Here is a 16,561-nt window from a genome sequence, read left to right on the forward strand (position 1 = left end):
AAGATGAATTATAGAGCATGTCACAGACCATATGGATAAGAGTACGGACCGTTCGCCTGACACCATCATGGACATATAGTCGTTGATCTGTCAGTTCTAGGCGTTGGATTGTCGGTTATGTCCATTGATCTGTCAGATCTAGCGTTGAGAGATATCATACTATCCAGATTTATGGACCATCCGGAAGTGCGCATAAATTACAGGAAGTATACAATGGCTATATGTGTGGTTGAGGGCTATAAATACCCCAAGTCAGTCCATTCAAGGTATCCAAAAATTACATTCACTCTCATTCAATACAAAAGCTAGAACATTCACTTCAACATCCATTTGCAACAACTCAAAGCCATTCAAAGCCTCTCAAGTGCCACTTTAAGTGAATTGAGCTAGAAAATAGATAATGCCTTGTTGTAGTGATTTGTGTTGAGTTTGTTGCTTCGTTTTTATGATCTTGAGTTTATTTCTCACTCTCACTCTCATTCTCATTCTTGTAAGGGCTAGCGAGACTCTGAGTTTGTGTGGAGATCCTCGTGGAGACTACAATCTCTTGGTTTAAGAAAGGATACTCAAGCTCGATCTAAGTGATCGCTTGAGAAAGGAAGATGGTTGAAAGAGACACGTCCTAAGAGAGTGAACTCCTCAACGGAGATGTAGGTTTCATTTGGAAACCGATCTCCGGTAAATAAATTGCCCATGTCCGACTTCCTTGAAGTTTATACAAAGCTTAAAAGTGGTAGACAACATAACAAAAATCAATGAAGTTATAATGTGAAAATGAATAGACAATGTTTTTACTCTAGTAACAAACCAAATGTTGTTGACAAACACATTGACACTAACTACTATGTTGTGAAGGAGAAAGTCCAGGATCAAACAATTAAAGTTGAGCATATAAAGACATAGAACATGTTTGTGGTTCCGCTCACTAAAGAACTTCCACCCAGTGTGTTTAGAAAGCACGTAGTTGACATGAGTTTAGCGGAGTACCTGTGATTCTGAATTAAGAGGTCATCAATGCAATCATCTCACTCAATAATAAGTTCCTTGTTTTGAGATAAAGAGGTGTAGTACAATCTTGAGTTCAGTAGCACGTAACTAGCGTTTTAACCCTTCATATTTGTTTCATCCCCCTTCACACACTGCTATAAAAACTAAAGAGAGACGGACATGTGAACCAACGTTCATCGTACCTCCTCGTCCCAACAACTACACGCATCTGATCTATATGAAAGTGAAATGGCATCAACATTTCCTATGATCGATTTTGGTGTTTGACGACCATCACAAACCTTATGGACTAACTAGTTTGCCTAGTTGATCATTTCTCCGGTGCATAAGTTCATTTACAACTATTGTAAGTTCAGTTGCACTTTTTTCCTTTTAGGGTTTCTCACAAAGTGAGTTCTACATAGAAAGGTTTTTAACGAGGGAGCATTGCACAAAACAACTCATTTATTATATATTTCTATTTTTTCAGTTGTGAGGCAGCATGGCAGGCTTCGTGCCATCACGACCCGTTTTTTGGCCGTGCTCAGCGGGTCAGACCTGTTTTTTTGGTTGTGCTCGGCGGGCCAGACCGGCATGAAAACCAGCCCGAAGGGCGGTGCCTGGGCCGACGGGTCACTCAAGCACGACCCGTAAAACACGATGTGCCATATTGGCTCGTTGGTTGTTGGGTCGTGCTTGCCCGAGCCCATGCGGGATCGTGACGGTTGGCCATCTATAATGACGGCTCCCTCTTCTAATCCCTAAGTGCAACTCTAAAAAGGATGTTAAAATTTTTACCACAAAAACTGATTATTAAGAGTAGGCTAAAAGATTTTAAGAGTGAATCATGATGGATACTCCAACGATTCCTTTAAATGTCACATGTGGCGCAATTTGTACAGTCATCAAGAGGTTGTGGATGATCCAATACGTTGAGGAATGGATTGGGAAGAGATAGAACACACCAAAATATGAGGGAAAGGAGGTTGTGGATGCGGGACACAATTTTTTTAGGGGAAGAATGAGGGAGCTGTTGAAGTAAGAAAAACCACTATTCTTGACTAATACATGTTTTGGGGTTAGTTTACACACTCTTTTGGAGTTGCTCTAAGGGCGTGTTAGGCCGTCAGGTAAAGCCAAGCACATCACTGAGCATCTGAGAGTGAGAGATTCACTTTAGACAAGCGAACAATACTTTTCCACCAAAACAGCCAAGGCAGGGAGGGAGACACCAAAAACTGGGAGATGTTAGGCCGTCGCCATCAAGTACTAGAGATCACATAGGAAGCAAAAGCAAGCACAACTCATCACTGAAGAACTCATCACATGTCTTAAATAATGCACTAGTAGTATTTTAATTAACTATTGTGCGGTTGGAGCTAAACAAGAGAAAAGCTACCAGCATGGTGGCCAAAGGAACAGATATGTTGTCATCTACAACTTCGGTCACAGGAACGCACTCCACTACTGTCGCTGCTAGTGCAACAAGCGCCAGCTTACCAAGTGCCTCTTCCCAGATAACATCAATGTAACCCAGGCTTGAGAAGTAGAGCATCATCCTGCAATGGAAATGTTTCAGTACATAAGTAGGGAAAGAAAAAAAAACTCTCAACGCAAATGAGACAATAACCTACATCGCGGACAGCAGGAAACCAGAAATGAACATCGAGATGCTCCCGGCCCAGCTCTTCTTCCGATTGAATGGCAGCTTCGCTGAGCCATACCTCCTCCCAACAATGTCAGCAAAACCTGCAAGTTATATGGCACAAACAATCAAATGCAACGGCGTTCTACAAAACGACATCGTGCTATTAGATACTGGGGACGGGAGTACCATCGCCACCGCTCATCATCGACAAGGAGACGATCCCGATGGGGGACTCACGCCAGAAGACTAAAACGCTGAACAGCAGCACCAGGACATAATAGAGTGGACCTCTCAGCAATTCCCTGTAAAGAAGCAAAGTCGTTATCGTCAGAGCAGCAAGCTAAACGATCATACGGATCTTCAGTTCATCGGATTTACTCTGGTTTTCCTTCACGTGTCACTGATTTTACCAGAGCTTCATCAGTGTAGAGACGGAGTCCATATATCAGAAGCCTCATGGAGTTCAGGAACGGGACAACCGCGGCGAAATACCGTGCTTCTGTCGAATTGCTGCGGGCAGAGCATGCTTTGGTGGTGGCTTTGCAGTGTGAAACGTTATGAATCTGAGAACCTCGATGCATGCTAGGGACAGGGAATACCTGAACAGGGGCCAAGATGACATGAACAGGACGCCGGATAGCACGTGCACAACCTTCCTGCTCAAGCTCTGCCTTCATTGATGGCATGGATCAGTACAGAGTTCGGAAGCCAACGACAGTGAACAGCTGAACATAAGCAAATGTAATGGCCGTTCTACTGAAATGTTTGAGGTCAGGATCATATGTCGCCTGTATCCAGCCAAGACAGCTAGGCGAAGCTGAAGGTTTGGTTTTTTTTTCAGACAAGAAGCGGGAAGACTACAGATTAGTGAGTGGAAGTCTCAACCTTTTCGATGAGCCGCCGCTCGGTGAGCTCGTCGAAGACGCGCACAAGAGAGTAGGCGCCGGCGGTGATGAGCACAGTGACCGCTCCGTCCTGCAGCACCGCTGGCGGCGCCGCGGCCGCCAGCGCCGCCACGGCCGGGGTGCCGACGCCGAGGAGGAGCCGCCTCCGCATGGAGCTTCCCGGCGAAGGCGCGAGCGCGGCGGCGTGGGGAGGCGAGCGCGAGAGCAGCAGCGAGTTGGGGGATGCGGCGCCGGTCCACGCCGCCGCTGCAGCCATGTGGCCGAAGTAGCGACGGGAATCTGCGGATTTCCCACCCACTAGCCGACTAGCGGCGGGTTAGCGACGCACAAGCGATCTGTCGTCAGTCGTCACTCGGGCTCGTGGACCTGTGGGCCCCTTGATGGGTCACTTCTGTTGACGTGTTCACGTGGTGGACGTGTCCAGTGTGCCAAAGCGAAGGAGACAAGGAGTGTACAAGTACGACTGCTTCACGGTCATCTCCGTTTCCAGTCTGGCCGCGCATACCTTGCGATGCCGATGCGCACCAAAATATCTCGCCACGGGCCACAACGGACTGACTAGTATGAGTTCGGCTCGGATCAAGGTGGGCCGTTTTATCACAATCTGTATCTAACAAGTGCTAGTGTCGAGTCGGTGCCGTGCTTTCCTGTTTGACGTGTCGGGTTGAGTTTTTTTTTGATTGGATCAGATTTTTTAGCTTTGGGTTGAATCAAGTTTTGGGTCAAAAATCACGGTCCATATCCGGCCCGTGAATTATTACGGGTCAAAAAATATGGCACGTACCCGTCCATTGCATTGGTTGGATCGGGCCGAGTTTTTTTGGCGGGTCGGGTCGGCTGCCCATGATCAGGTCTAGAGCTGACATACAATTGTTTTGTTGTGCACAAAAAAAAGATTCTAAGTAATGCCTAAACTAATATCGGAAACGGTGTCCGGGATGCCCCTAGCCTTGGGCCCTTGGCGCAGTTGTGGGTCCTAGCATCACGGACTGGGTGATGTGCGGGGCATCAGGTGGCCAAGAGACACACATTCCGGAGTCCGGACGTCGTGGTCGTGGCGGACGTGTGCACCTCACCCGATCCCCAATGGGGGAGGCGGTGTTGCTGCGCGCGCCGGCAGCGAGGTATGCGACACAGAACTCAGTGTTGGTGAGGTCGGCGAAGCGGTTGCTCCCGAAGGTTGTCCCAGAACGCGTTGAACCGGCGGTCGTACTCGTCGAGTGTGTTCGACGCCGCCTTGCCATACTGCGCCATCCACATTTTGTAGATCGCCCGCGCCAATGCCAGCGCCATGCCGCCCACCGCGTCACTGTTGGGCGAAGCAGACGATGAGGATGTACTGGGTAGAGACGGATCCAGAAATGAGTTAAAGGGACGAGTGGCAGAGAAAACACAAGCTTCTTTGTTCTCCATTTTCTTCTAACCTCCACCTCTTTCTCCAATGAAGTTTTATGGATAAAGGGAGTTGATAGAGACTCGTTTTTCTCTCTTCTCATTTCTCTTTTATTTTCATCTACACTTCACCTCCATCTCCCATAGAGTTTTATGGCTATAAGGGGGGCTGGAGCCCCCCCCCCTCCCCTTTGGATCTGTCACTGGACAGGGCCAGCACGACAATGATGTGGCCGACGAAGCCCGCCATGGCCTCGTGTCGCCGGAGACTTGGGGCGCCGAGGGTCATGGTGGGAGCAATGCGGTACACGACTAGAGTATCCAACTTTTTGCAATTTAGATCTTTTTCTGTTTTATTTTCATAGCTATGTGTATTTCAGTTTCATTTCAAAAATGGACTCATAGGTCGGCGCTATACCTATTGGTGCCTAGCTTACATGGGCCGACGCCAATAGCATTGGCGCCTAGGTCTCGACCACGACCGACGATGTGGCGGCGGTGTGGCGCCCACATGGTAGGGGTAGACGCCAAGATCTATGACGCCGACCTTGGCGCCATAGATCTTGGCGCCAACCTCTGTATACCTATATGATACGACATCGGTTCTATCCCCTCCATCTTGGTTTTCTCATCTTCACTACGACAAACATCCCTTATTGGTGACGAGGTAATCTCCCTTGTTTTTGTCTCACTTATTTTATTTGATCTATTGGTCTTTGGTGGCAAGGTAATCTCCCTGATTTTCTCTTTATTTCGTTTATTAGAGACCGTCTATGATTATTGGAGATGTATGTCTTTGACTAATTTCTAATCTCCATATTATCGGATAGTAGGATGCCTAGGCGCGATAAATCTAACAAACAAAGATAAGCATTGTATAGAATATCACATCTAATCGTAGTGATTCTTATAACTGTACTTATTGAATTTTAGGAAGGTTCGTTGACCGATACCGCCTTTGACACGCTGCCTTTACCAAGGGGTGTTCCAGTGCCTATTTGTTCTGTGCTTCTTTGTGAACATCAAAGTGTAAGGGCGAGAGGCTCCAAGTTGTGGAGATTCCTCGCAAGTGGGATATAGTAAAGTGAAAGCAAAACACCGTGGTATTCAAGTGGGTCTTTGGACCGCTTAAAAGGGGTTGATTGCAACCCTCGTCCATTGGGACGCCACAACGTGGAGTAGGCAAGTGTTGTACTTGGCCGAACCACGGGATAAACCACTGTGCCATCTCTATGTTGATCTCTTTGTGGTTATCGTGTTGTGCAATCTCTCCTCTCTAGTCACTTGGCTTAATTGTGCTAACTCCTAATCAAGTTTTGTGGATTAAGTTTCAAGTTTTTACAGGATCACCCATTCACCCCCCCCCCCTCTAGGTGCTCTCAGGTTCGACCGTTGGAGCTCTGACAAGTGGGGCCACCGGATAGTCCGGTGCGCCTTCTGGCGCCTGCTCTGACTCTGCGCACGCAGTCCACGCACTGTAGCGTTGTCAGCCGACCGTTGAACTCGACCGTTGCTCTGGCGACCGTTGGTCCGCTTGGCACACCGGACAGTCCGGTGCTACACCGGACAGTCCGGTGAATTATAGCGGAGAGCATTTTCCACAAACCCGAAGCTGAGGAGTTCGGAGTGGATCTCCCTGGTGCACCGGACATTGTCCGGTGGCACACCGGACTGTCCGGTGCGCCAGACCAGGGCAACCTTCGGTTGTCTTTTGCTCATTTCTTTTAAACCCTTTCTTGGACTTTTTATTGGTTTGTGTTGAACCTTTGGCACTTGTAGAACTTATAATCTAGAGCAAACTAGTTAGTACAATTATTTGTGTTGGGCAATTCAACCACTAAAATCATTTAGGAAAAAGGTTTGACCCTATTTCCCTTTCAAATGGGAAATCAGGGGCATAGGGAGGTTGGTTACCTTGAGAGAGGGCTCTGGGACGCTTGAATGGCGGCGAGACACAGTGAAGCCTCAGGTCGACGGCGGCCTTCATCTACACGGTGGGGGTCCGGTGAGCGTGAGCAGAGAGGGATAGAGGGGGAAGGGGCAAACCGAGGGGTGTCCCGAGTTGCTGGTGTTGAGGCGGAGCTCACTGGGGCAACAAACATAGTGGGGACTCGGCGGCGGGCGCGGAACAGGCCTAAGACCACGGCAGACGGCGGTGGAGCTCCTCGGGTGCGTGCGTGGACGCGAGCGGGCGCTGGGGTGCTGCGGTCGTGCGAGTGAGGGAGGAGTGAGAGCGAGTGTGGTACTCGGTAGCTAGAAAAGGCTGGGGGTAGGGCGGACGCGACCTCGGCGTGCGTCGTGGGCGCAGAGTTCATGGTGACGTGCGGGTCGTGCGCGCGGGCGGTTTGGGAGGGACGTGTCCGAAAGGTGGGGCCCACGTACCAGGGAGACTGGACGCGCGTGTGAGCGAGGGAATCGACGTCGACAGCTCTGTCCCACCGGTCAGAGAGAGAGGGAGCGGGTGCGCGAGCGAGCGTGGGCGAAGGAAACGGCGCCGACAGGCGGCCCCCGACTATCAGAGGGAGGGCGAGCGCGGGGCTGGCTAGGCTGGATTGGGCCGACTTGGGCTGAAATAGGTTTTCCTTTTTGTTCTGAATTTCTAATTCCTTTTCTTTTTATTTTCTCTATGGAATTCAAATCAAATCAAACCACGATTCAAGTTCAAATATTTCAGACATGTGCATCAACCAAAAACAAAGTCTAAACTCGGCATGATGCAAACATTCATCTCATCTCTAGGTTTTAATGTTCCCAAGAAAATAATACATCTCTCCCATAATTAATCCAAATCTAAAGAGAATAGAAAATAAAAAAACTATAGAGGTGAGAAAATGAGTAACACCTGAATTTGGTAGGTATTAGAGAAGAAATTTTATACCCCAAATTCAGGGTGTTACAGCAGCTAGGAATCACGATGTCACTCCACACAGGCACGCTGACGCACCCCGTAAGCAGGCTTTTACCCATCCACGACGTTGTTACAACAACTATGGTATGGGAAACCCCTCCCCGGGGGCTCAGACGTACGACCAACCCCTCGGCTGAAGCGTCCCGATCCTTTGGGACTCAAATGTGATACAATTACTAGTCCCAGGAGGCTAGTAACCACATTCCTTACTTCAAATAGTACAGAGTTCAAATAAAGGTTATTACAATACCAAGGTACAAGCTCGAGAGAGCCAGAATATAAAGCGCAGTAGAAAGTACACTAGCCCAAGCCACTGGCAGAACTGGGTGCAGACACAACCCTCTCAATCAAGCATAGCAGAAAAGAAGTCTTCGGCTGCTGAAAAACATAAATAAATCTAGGTGAATACACCAGGTATTCCGCAAGCCCACCCCGCTCCCATAAAGAGAAAGAGAACTATATCATACTTGCTTTATTTGGTGGAGTTGAAGTCACTCTTCATTTTCTTAGAGAAAGGCAGTTGATGTAGGGTTTTTCCCAAAGAATTAAAAATAACAAAAATACTCAACCGTCACTGAGCTTCCCGCTCCCATGGCCTTGTTTTCTTTTTCAGTACGCACTTACACACACATTTCCCTGTTCACAGAGGTTATAAAAGCACTAATTGTCATACCACACCAGACTCGTCCATACCAGTGGACACGGACTATTCGAATAGGTTTCAACTCTGCGCAGAGGGGTACACTTTTCCCACTAGTCCGGTTTCTGCGATCTCACCGTCGTGAGACCCGAATGCCGAATCTCTTTCTTTCCTCGCACGTCCTAACCTTAACGGTTATACTGGAAGGAGTCAGGCCACCGCCATGTCCAAACCGGACAAAACATTCCCCCTCCTTATCCTCCCGGTGCTCCCCAGCCTTCATAACCCTGGGGTTGGACCGTACGAGTTTAGATTGAGTGACTGCCCACACAGTCTCGAGTGGTTGTACTTATCAAGAGTACATGTAGTGAAAGATGACAAACCGGTCCTTATATGAGGGGACAATCCTTCTGCTCACGCCTAAACCAGCTGAGCCAACACCTTAGGCCCTCCCCTAAACCAGGGAGTCCCTGATCATCCCACTCCAAAGGTGATGAGGGTGAATACCCTTCATCGCACATTCCCTTTTTTTAAAAGAAATCTTGTTTGAAGAAACATATTGCCCTTTCTCCCAACCCATATTTTGTATCCAAAAGATATATGTTAATGCGGGCTATCTCTCTACTCACAATGCAAATATCCCACCCTGTAATCCCGACCTAGGTAGTGGTAGAAAGAATAGGTAATTTATGCATCAAGGGAAGGATGGACTTGCCTTCGTCGAAGCTTTCCTGGCACAAAAGGTCTACCTTCGGGAGATCGGGCTCCGGCCCTTCTTCCGGGGCTACGGGTTCCGGATCGATGGTCCCCGCTTCTTCTAGTAAAACAGGCAATAAACAATACATCAATAGTGGTTTACTAAATGGAGTGTGTCATTTTCTAATATCATTATTACATGTGACTTTAGAAAGTATTTTGATAATTTTTGGTGCATAAAATATTGAGATGTAATAATTAAAGGAGAAAAGGCTGAAAAAGGAAAAAGAAAAGGATTTAAGGTCTGGTGGACCGGGGGGGAATCTGGCCCAGCCGGGCGCAGGGCGCGTGCGGGCGCGAATGCGCTGGCCCAGCTACGGCCCAAGACAGAAGATGGCGCAGGCGCGCGAGGGGTGACGTCGTCTCCGTGGGGCCCACACGTCAGAGAGAGCGGGAGGGGGAAACGGCGCCAACGGTCGACGGGCGGGGTGAACCGGCCGTCCGCAGGGGAGAACCCGGCTGCCGGTGGGCTCGGGCGGCGATTCGCCGTCGGCGACCCGGTTCTTGGACAACGGGCAGGCACTATAACATGAGGAGTGGCTGGCGAACTTAGGGGCGGGCTCAATTTGGCCAGAGGAGGCCGGGAGGGGGCTGACCGCGGGGAGGTGGCGGAGCTCCGCGGCGGAAGTCGCCGCGGGTGGGCTTCGGGCGGGGATTAGGGTAGGGGAGTGGTGTCCCAAGTTCGCGGCGGTGTGGCAAAGCTGATAAGCCTTTCTAATTTCTCGCTGAACCACCAGAGGGGGAGGGAAAGGAGGGGGAAGGGCTTACCGGAGGGGAAGAAGACGGCGGGGCTTGCGCGATTGCTCGGGTGAGGGGGGGAGAGGGGTGGCTGTGGCCGGTGCGGGGCGAAGAGGTGCTCGGGGCAACCCTTTTATAGGCGCCCGGGGGGAAGGGGAGCGATGGAGCTCGGGGGACGCCAGTGAGGTGCACAACGCCGGAGTAAATGCCGCACAGCGGCGACGACGAGACCGCACGGCGGGGCGGTACCGGGCAAGGACGCGGTCAAGCGGCGAGGACGGGGCGGTGCCAAACTTCCCTGTGCGGCGAGGGGATGGGCGAGGGGACGGGGCGAGGGAGGGGACGATGGTTGGAGGTGACCGCGACGAAGCCGTATGCGGCGAGGACGACGGGGCGGCTGACCGGTGGGGCTAGTCTGCCAGTGGGAGCGGTCGCGAGCGAGAGCGAGGGGGCGGGGCTGACGAGTGGGGACGACGCGTCAGCGGTGTGCGGGCGCGAGCGCGGAGTGGGCCGGAGGTGGGCCAAGGGGGAGGGGGTCGCGGCCGCGGGCGTGGGCTGGATTCAGCCCAGCTAGGGGGGAAAGAGGGTTTTTCTTTTTCTTTTTATTTTCCAATTTCTATATCCATTTTTTATATCCTTTTTCTTTTGAATAATTAATTTACTAGATAATCTTAGGTGCTAGAAAATAAAATCTAAGTGAGGTGCTTATAATCAAACAAAGTGTATGCATATGATGAGAAGACCTAGGGGAGATTTGGGATAGATAATAAGAAGGGGGGTTACATTAGGGTTCCAAACCTGGGTTGAAAATTGGGATGTTACAAACCTACCCCACTTAAAGGAATCTCGCCCTCGAGATTCAGACGGGGCTCGAGAAAAGGTAAGGATATTCCCTCCTCAGAGAGTCCTCACTTTCCTAGGTAGCTTCCTCTTCTCCTTCTCTGCTCCACTGAACCTTACAGAGTCTCACTTCTGAGTTGCGGGTCTTTCGGACTGCTGAGTCAAGAATCTTTATTGGCTTTTCCCGGTACTGGAGATCTTTTTGAATCTGAATTGTCTCTGCCTCGATGTGGTTCTCCGGTACTTGCAGACATTTACGGAGCTGGGACACATGAAACACATTGTGAATATCTGACATGGATTCTGGTAGTTCAAGGCGGTATGCTGCGGGTCCCACTCTGCTAATGACGGGATAGGGGCCGACGAAACGTGGTGCTAGCTTTCCTTTCATTTGGAACCTCTTGACACCACGCATCGGGGAGACCTTGAGGTATACGAAATCTCCTTCCTCAAATCTGAGTTCTCTTCGTCTGTTGTCTGCATAACTTTTCTGTCGACTCTGAGCTTCAAGTAACCTCTTGCGGATTAGGGCAACCTTCTCTTCGGCCTCTTTAACAAAGTCAGGTCCTTCTAGTGTCCTTTCCCCTACATTGGACCACATTAGGGGGGTCTGGCACTTTCGTCCATACAATGCTTCGAACGGTGACATCTTGATATTGGCCTGATGGCTGTTGTTATATGAGAATTCGGCATACGGCAAACTGGACTCCCAATTTCTGTCGAACGTCAACACACAAGCTCTTAATAAATCTTCGAGGACCTTGTTGACCCTTTCCGTTTGGCCATCTGACTGGGGGTGATAGGCGGTGCTGAAATCTAACCTGGTGCCCATAGCTTGCTGGAGGCTCTTCCAAAATTTTGAAGTGAACTGCGTCCCTCTATCTGACACTATCTTCCGAGGAATACCATGGAGCCTGACTATCTCTTTAAGATATATCCGGGCAAGGGTGGCTCCTCCAAAAGTGGTTTCCACCGGAATGAAGTGGGCCACTTTGGTGAGACGGTCTATTATTACCCAGATAGAGTCATTCCCTTTTTGCGTCCGGGGCAGTCCGGTTACAAAATCCATGCCTATTTCCTCCCACTTCCATTCAGGCACTGGGAGGGGTTGCAGTAGGCCTACAGGTTTCTGGTGTTCGGCCTTCGTTCGTTGGTAGGTGTCACACCGGGCCACATACTGTGCTATCTCTTTCTTCATCCCTCTCCACCAGTATCTGGTTTTGAGGTCTAGGTACATCTTGGTGGTTCCTGGGTGGATGGAGTAAGCTGAGTTGTGAGCTTCATTGAGCAGGACTTCCCATGCCTCTCCTCTTGGTACACACAGACGGTTCTTGAACCAAAGGACTCCTTGTTCATCTGTCCTAAGGTCCGGAAGTTGTTCTTTGCGAGCTTTTTCCATAAGCCTTGCTGTCTCCGTGTCCAGGCGTTGAGCCTTGCATATGAGGTCTTCTAGCATTGGCTTGACTTCTAGGCTACCGTCGTCTCCCAGACATGCGTTTAACTGAGCTGATTACTTCTTCCAATCTTATAAAAAGTTGGTCCCCTTCATCCCGAAAGGTTTTCGGCTGAGGGCGTCTGCTACCACATTGGCCTTCCTGGGGTGGTAATGGATCTCGAGGTCATAATCTTCGATCAGTTCAAGCCATCTTCTTTGACGGAGGTTGATGTCTGGCTGAGTGAAGATATACTTCAGACTCTTGTGATCAATGAAGATGTCGCATTTGTTCCCAATCAGATAGTGCCTCCATATTTTTAGGGCGTGTACTATGGCTGCCAACTCCAAGTCATGGGTGGGGTAATTCTGCTCACGCGACTTGAGTAAGTGGGATGCATAAGCAATAACTTTCTTATTTTGCATTAAGACACACCCTAAGCCTTGCCTTGAAGCATCACAAAAGATGACGAAATCCTGGTGTATATCTGGTAGTGTCAAAACGGGTGCGGTCGTGAGCTTCTCCTTTATGATGTGGAAACTTTCCTCACACTTTGGAGTCCACACAAACTTATTGTCCTTCTTGAGAAGTTTAGTCATAGGTCTTGCTATGCTGGAGAATCCCTTGATAAAGCGGCGGTAATACCCTGCATTCCTAGAAAGCTTCGTACTTCATTGACGTTGGATGGCTGCTTCCATTTTGAAACGGCTTCTACCTTGGATGGGTCTACTTCTATCTCTTCTGCAGTCAAGATATGCCCAAGGAAGGCTATCTTTTCTAACCATAATTCACACTTGCTGAACTTAACATAGAGTTGATGTGCCTTGAGTCTTCCGAGGACGATTCGAAGGTGACGCTCATGGTCCTTGCGATTCTTGGAATAGATAAGGATGTCATCGATGAAGACTACGACAAACTTATCCAATTCGTCCATGAATACCTTATTCATGAGGTTCATGAAAAAGGCGGGGGCGTTTGTTAGCCCAAACAGCATCACTGTGAACTCATATTGCCCGTATCTGGTGACGAATGCAGTCTTCTGAATATCTGCTTCCTTGATTCTCAGTTGGTGATATCCTGACCTTAGGTCTATCTTGGAGAAATATTTGGCTCCCTGCAGCTGGTCGAAGAGATCGTCGATCCGAGGGAGTGGATACTTATTTTTGATTGTAACTTCATTCAAGGATCGGTAATCAATACACATTCTCATACTTCCATCCTTTTTGGTGACGAAAAGGATGGGTGCTCCCCAGGGAGATGAACTGGGACAGATGTACCCTTTTTGTTGCAGCTCTGCAATCTGGAGTTTTAATTCTGCTAACTCTGTAGGGGCCATGCGGTATGGTCTCTTTGCGATGGGCGCAGTGCCAGGAATGAGATCTATATAGAACTCCACTCCTCTTCCAGGTGGCATTCCAGGCAACTCTTCCGGAAATACATCCATGAATTCTTCTATTACGGATATATTTTTTGCTGCTAGATTAAACATCATTGGATCATTGGCGGGCGGTTGGGCCTGACAAGAAACTGATTTTCCTTGGCGGTCAGTGAGAAGGACGGTCTTACTTGCGCAACTTATGATGCCCTTGTGCTTAGTTAGCCAGTCCATTCCCAGGATCACATCAATCCCTTGGGATGGCAAGACGGTTAAGTCTGCCAAGAACACTACCCCACTTAAAAGAATTCTGACTTGGGAGCATTTGAGCTGACATAGAAGGTCTGACCCCGGGGTTCGGGTGACCAAAGGAATTTCTAGGGGTGTAGAGGGAATGCCATGTTTTTCCACAAAACTAGTGGCTATAAATGAATGGGATGCTCTTGAATCAAAAAGTACAGTAGCAGGAGTAAATTCGACAAGGAACTCACCAAGCACTACTCCCGGAGCATGTTGGGCCTCTTGAGCATCGACGTGGTTAACTCGTGCTCTGCCCTGGTACTGGGCCCTGCTCTACTGACTGTTGGAGGGGAGTGCCTTGGAGGCAGGTGTCGAGGTATTCTTGGGGCCATTCACCGAGTTGGAGTAGGTAGGTTCGGGTGCCTTCAACTGGGGGCAGTTATTCTTGAAGTGACTGGGGTCTCCGCAGTGCCAACAGGCATTTGCTGGCGGTTGGTTGCTTGCAACCGAGGGGGCTGAAAGGAGCTCTGACTCTGCTGACTGTAACGTGACGGAGTGGGTCCAGCTGGTCTACTGAAGCTTGGTCCCTTGGGTGGAAGTCCGAAGGATCGAGCTCTCTGGTGACGGTCCTGCTGCTGAGCTCGGAGAACCCGGAATTGCCTCTTGAGGTGCCCTTTTTCTTCCTCTTTTGCCCTTTCCACTTGTATGGCTTTGTTGGAGAGGTGCAAGAAGCTGAGGAAATCTTGGCTGGCGAGGATGGTCTTGAGTATGGTCTTAGCCCTTTCAGAAAACGGGCCATCTTCCTGGTTTTGGTGCTGACATCGTCAGGCGCGTAGCGAGCCAACTCTGTGAATTTGTGCACGTACTCACTGACAGACCTTCCACCTTGAGTTAGTTCCTAGAATTCATCCTCCTTGAGTTGAACGATCCCTTGGGGTACGTGGTGCTCACGGAAAGCAGTTTCGAATTCTGCCCAGGTAGCGTCCCTGACGGTCGCGCTGAAGGTATCCCACCATGCTAGGGCCATCCCAGAAAGTTGATGAGCAGCCAATTGAACACGCTGATTTTTGGGGCATCCGATGGCTTCCAATTTCCTCTTGATCGTGCGCAGCCAGTCGTCTGCATCGAGGGGATTGCTAGACCCAGAGAACATGGGAGGCTTGAGTATCAGAAATTGTCCCATCCTGTCCTATGGTCTTCCACCCCCTGGGCGCTAGTTCTCCAGACTTCTAGTGAGGACTTCAATGAGTCGTGTCTGATTGGCTAAAACTTGGGCCAAATCTAGTGGTAGTTCCGGAGGTGCGGGGAGGTGGGTCTCACTCCCTTCTCTGCCAGCTTCTCCTTCTGCTCCTAGGGGTAACCCTGCTCCAATCCCGGAGGCGGTAGGCGTGGTTTTATCCGAAGCCATCTGCCAGGGGAAAAGAGTTACTATTATGCACATGCCACATTTTTTTCAACAAGTTACTTTATTCATTACACCAGTTCATCACAGCATACAACTACCATAAGTTCATTACACGCGAGTGCTATCTAGGGTACTTCCGAACTCCTTCTCTAAAGTGTCCCCAAATTCCTTGAGAAGGTCATCAAGGCTTGCTAGGGACATTTCCTCGGTGTCGGACGAGTTCCCTATCCTGGTAGGAGGCAGGGCTAGAGGGGCTTCTTCCTTCGACTCCGTCTGGCATCCTTGGCTTTTGGTCTTCTTGCGGATTTTTCTTGCGGGGGCGAGCTTCTTTAGCTTCTTGTCGTAATCCATCTTCAGAGTGCGGTAGGCCTCACGGGTGTTGGTTTCCTTGCCTTCTGCTATCTCGAGACTCTCTTGAAGGGACGCCTTTTCCCTTGTAAGCTCCCTGACTTGTTGCTCCAGGCTTTCCACCCGGGAGTTTAGGTGAGTGCAGTGGGAGGCAAGGTCATCATATTGGTTATCGAGAGTGTGGAGGTATCCGGCCATGTAGACGATGGTGGGGTCATCCTCGGTAGGGTCTCTCCCTGACAGGGCCTGAAGTCTTTTGCTCCAGGCGGGGGTATTTTTGTTGCTGGGTGGAAAGTAGCGAAGGGGGGTTTCAAAGATTACTCTGCTATAGTTCTGGCATAGTTGTCGGAGGGCTTTTCGGGCAACATTTTGGCAAGTATCTGGGAAGCGGTATCCGGTGAAAGTGACTTGGAAAGAAGGATGGGTAGTTTCGGCTTTCTCCCAGGTAAACTGCCATAGAGCACTTCTCCATTCCATTCTCGAGATATTCCTTCCAGAGATATTCTGGCTTCTTGCGGATCCCCATGCGAAGCGCACAACTTCGCAATAGATGTGGGAACCCCTCCACCTCAGAGCAGTAGGATGTCCTAATGACCAGAGAGTCTTCCATCTGGAATAGGAAAAGAAGGGTTTGTTAATATCGGGGGGAAGGAGAGAAGATTTTTCTTGGGGTAAGAGGTATTTTCTTTTTAAGGCAACTTTTAAGGTCAGGGCTGCGACTAGGGCTGGAAACGAGCCGAGCCGAGCTCGGCTCGGCTCGGCTCGGCTCGGCTCGGTGCGGCTCGGTGCCTGAACGAGCTCGGCTCGGCTCGGCTCGCCCATTCCACGAACTGGTGAAAGAGGCTTGGCTCGGCTCGACCTTGGCTCGCGAGCCGGCTCGGCTCGGCTCGCGAGCCATATTTTAGTACTTTTCGTTGCATTATTTGGTGAATTAACATTATATAAA

At 49.8% G+C, this 16,561-nt stretch overlaps 1 protein-coding gene across 2 annotated transcripts; it reads right to left on the minus strand.

The window, feature by feature from the left end:
• Window positions 1-2,243: 2,243 nt before the first annotated feature.
• Window positions 2,244-4,010, minus strand: LOC732748 (putative phytol kinase, chloroplastic). 2 transcript variants are annotated; one of them, NM_001112377.1, is given in 6 exon segments: window positions 2,270-2,546; window positions 2,622-2,736; window positions 2,822-2,937; window positions 3,014-3,145; window positions 3,235-3,302; window positions 3,521-4,010. In NM_001112377.1, coding segments are annotated over 6 exon segments (912 nt in total). In that variant the 5' UTR covers window positions 3,797-4,010; the 3' UTR covers window positions 2,270-2,341.
• Between the last annotated feature and the right edge of the window lie 12,551 nt (window positions 4,011-16,561).

The sequence above is a fragment of the Zea mays genome, chromosome 2, assembly GCF_902167145.1.
Source record: "Zea mays cultivar B73 chromosome 2, Zm-B73-REFERENCE-NAM-5.0, whole genome shotgun sequence".
NCBI lineage: Eukaryota > Viridiplantae > Streptophyta > Magnoliopsida > Poales > Poaceae > Zea > Zea mays.

Bases quoted from the DNA above. Each gene is read 5' to 3' on its own strand.
- LOC732748 (XM_008670439.3), bottom strand. From the start codon at position 3,796: ATGGCTGCAGCGGCGGCGTGGACCGGCGCCGCATCCCCCAACTCGCTG. The intron at 2,938-3,234 runs GTATTCCCTGTC...GCTTCTTTACAG, and splicing joins TCATCTTGGCCCCTGTTCAG to GGAATTGCTGAGAGGTCCAC. The intron at 2,737-2,821 runs GTACTCCCGTCC...TATAACTTGCAG, and splicing joins GATGATGAGCGGTGGCGATG to GTTTTGCTGACATTGTTGGG.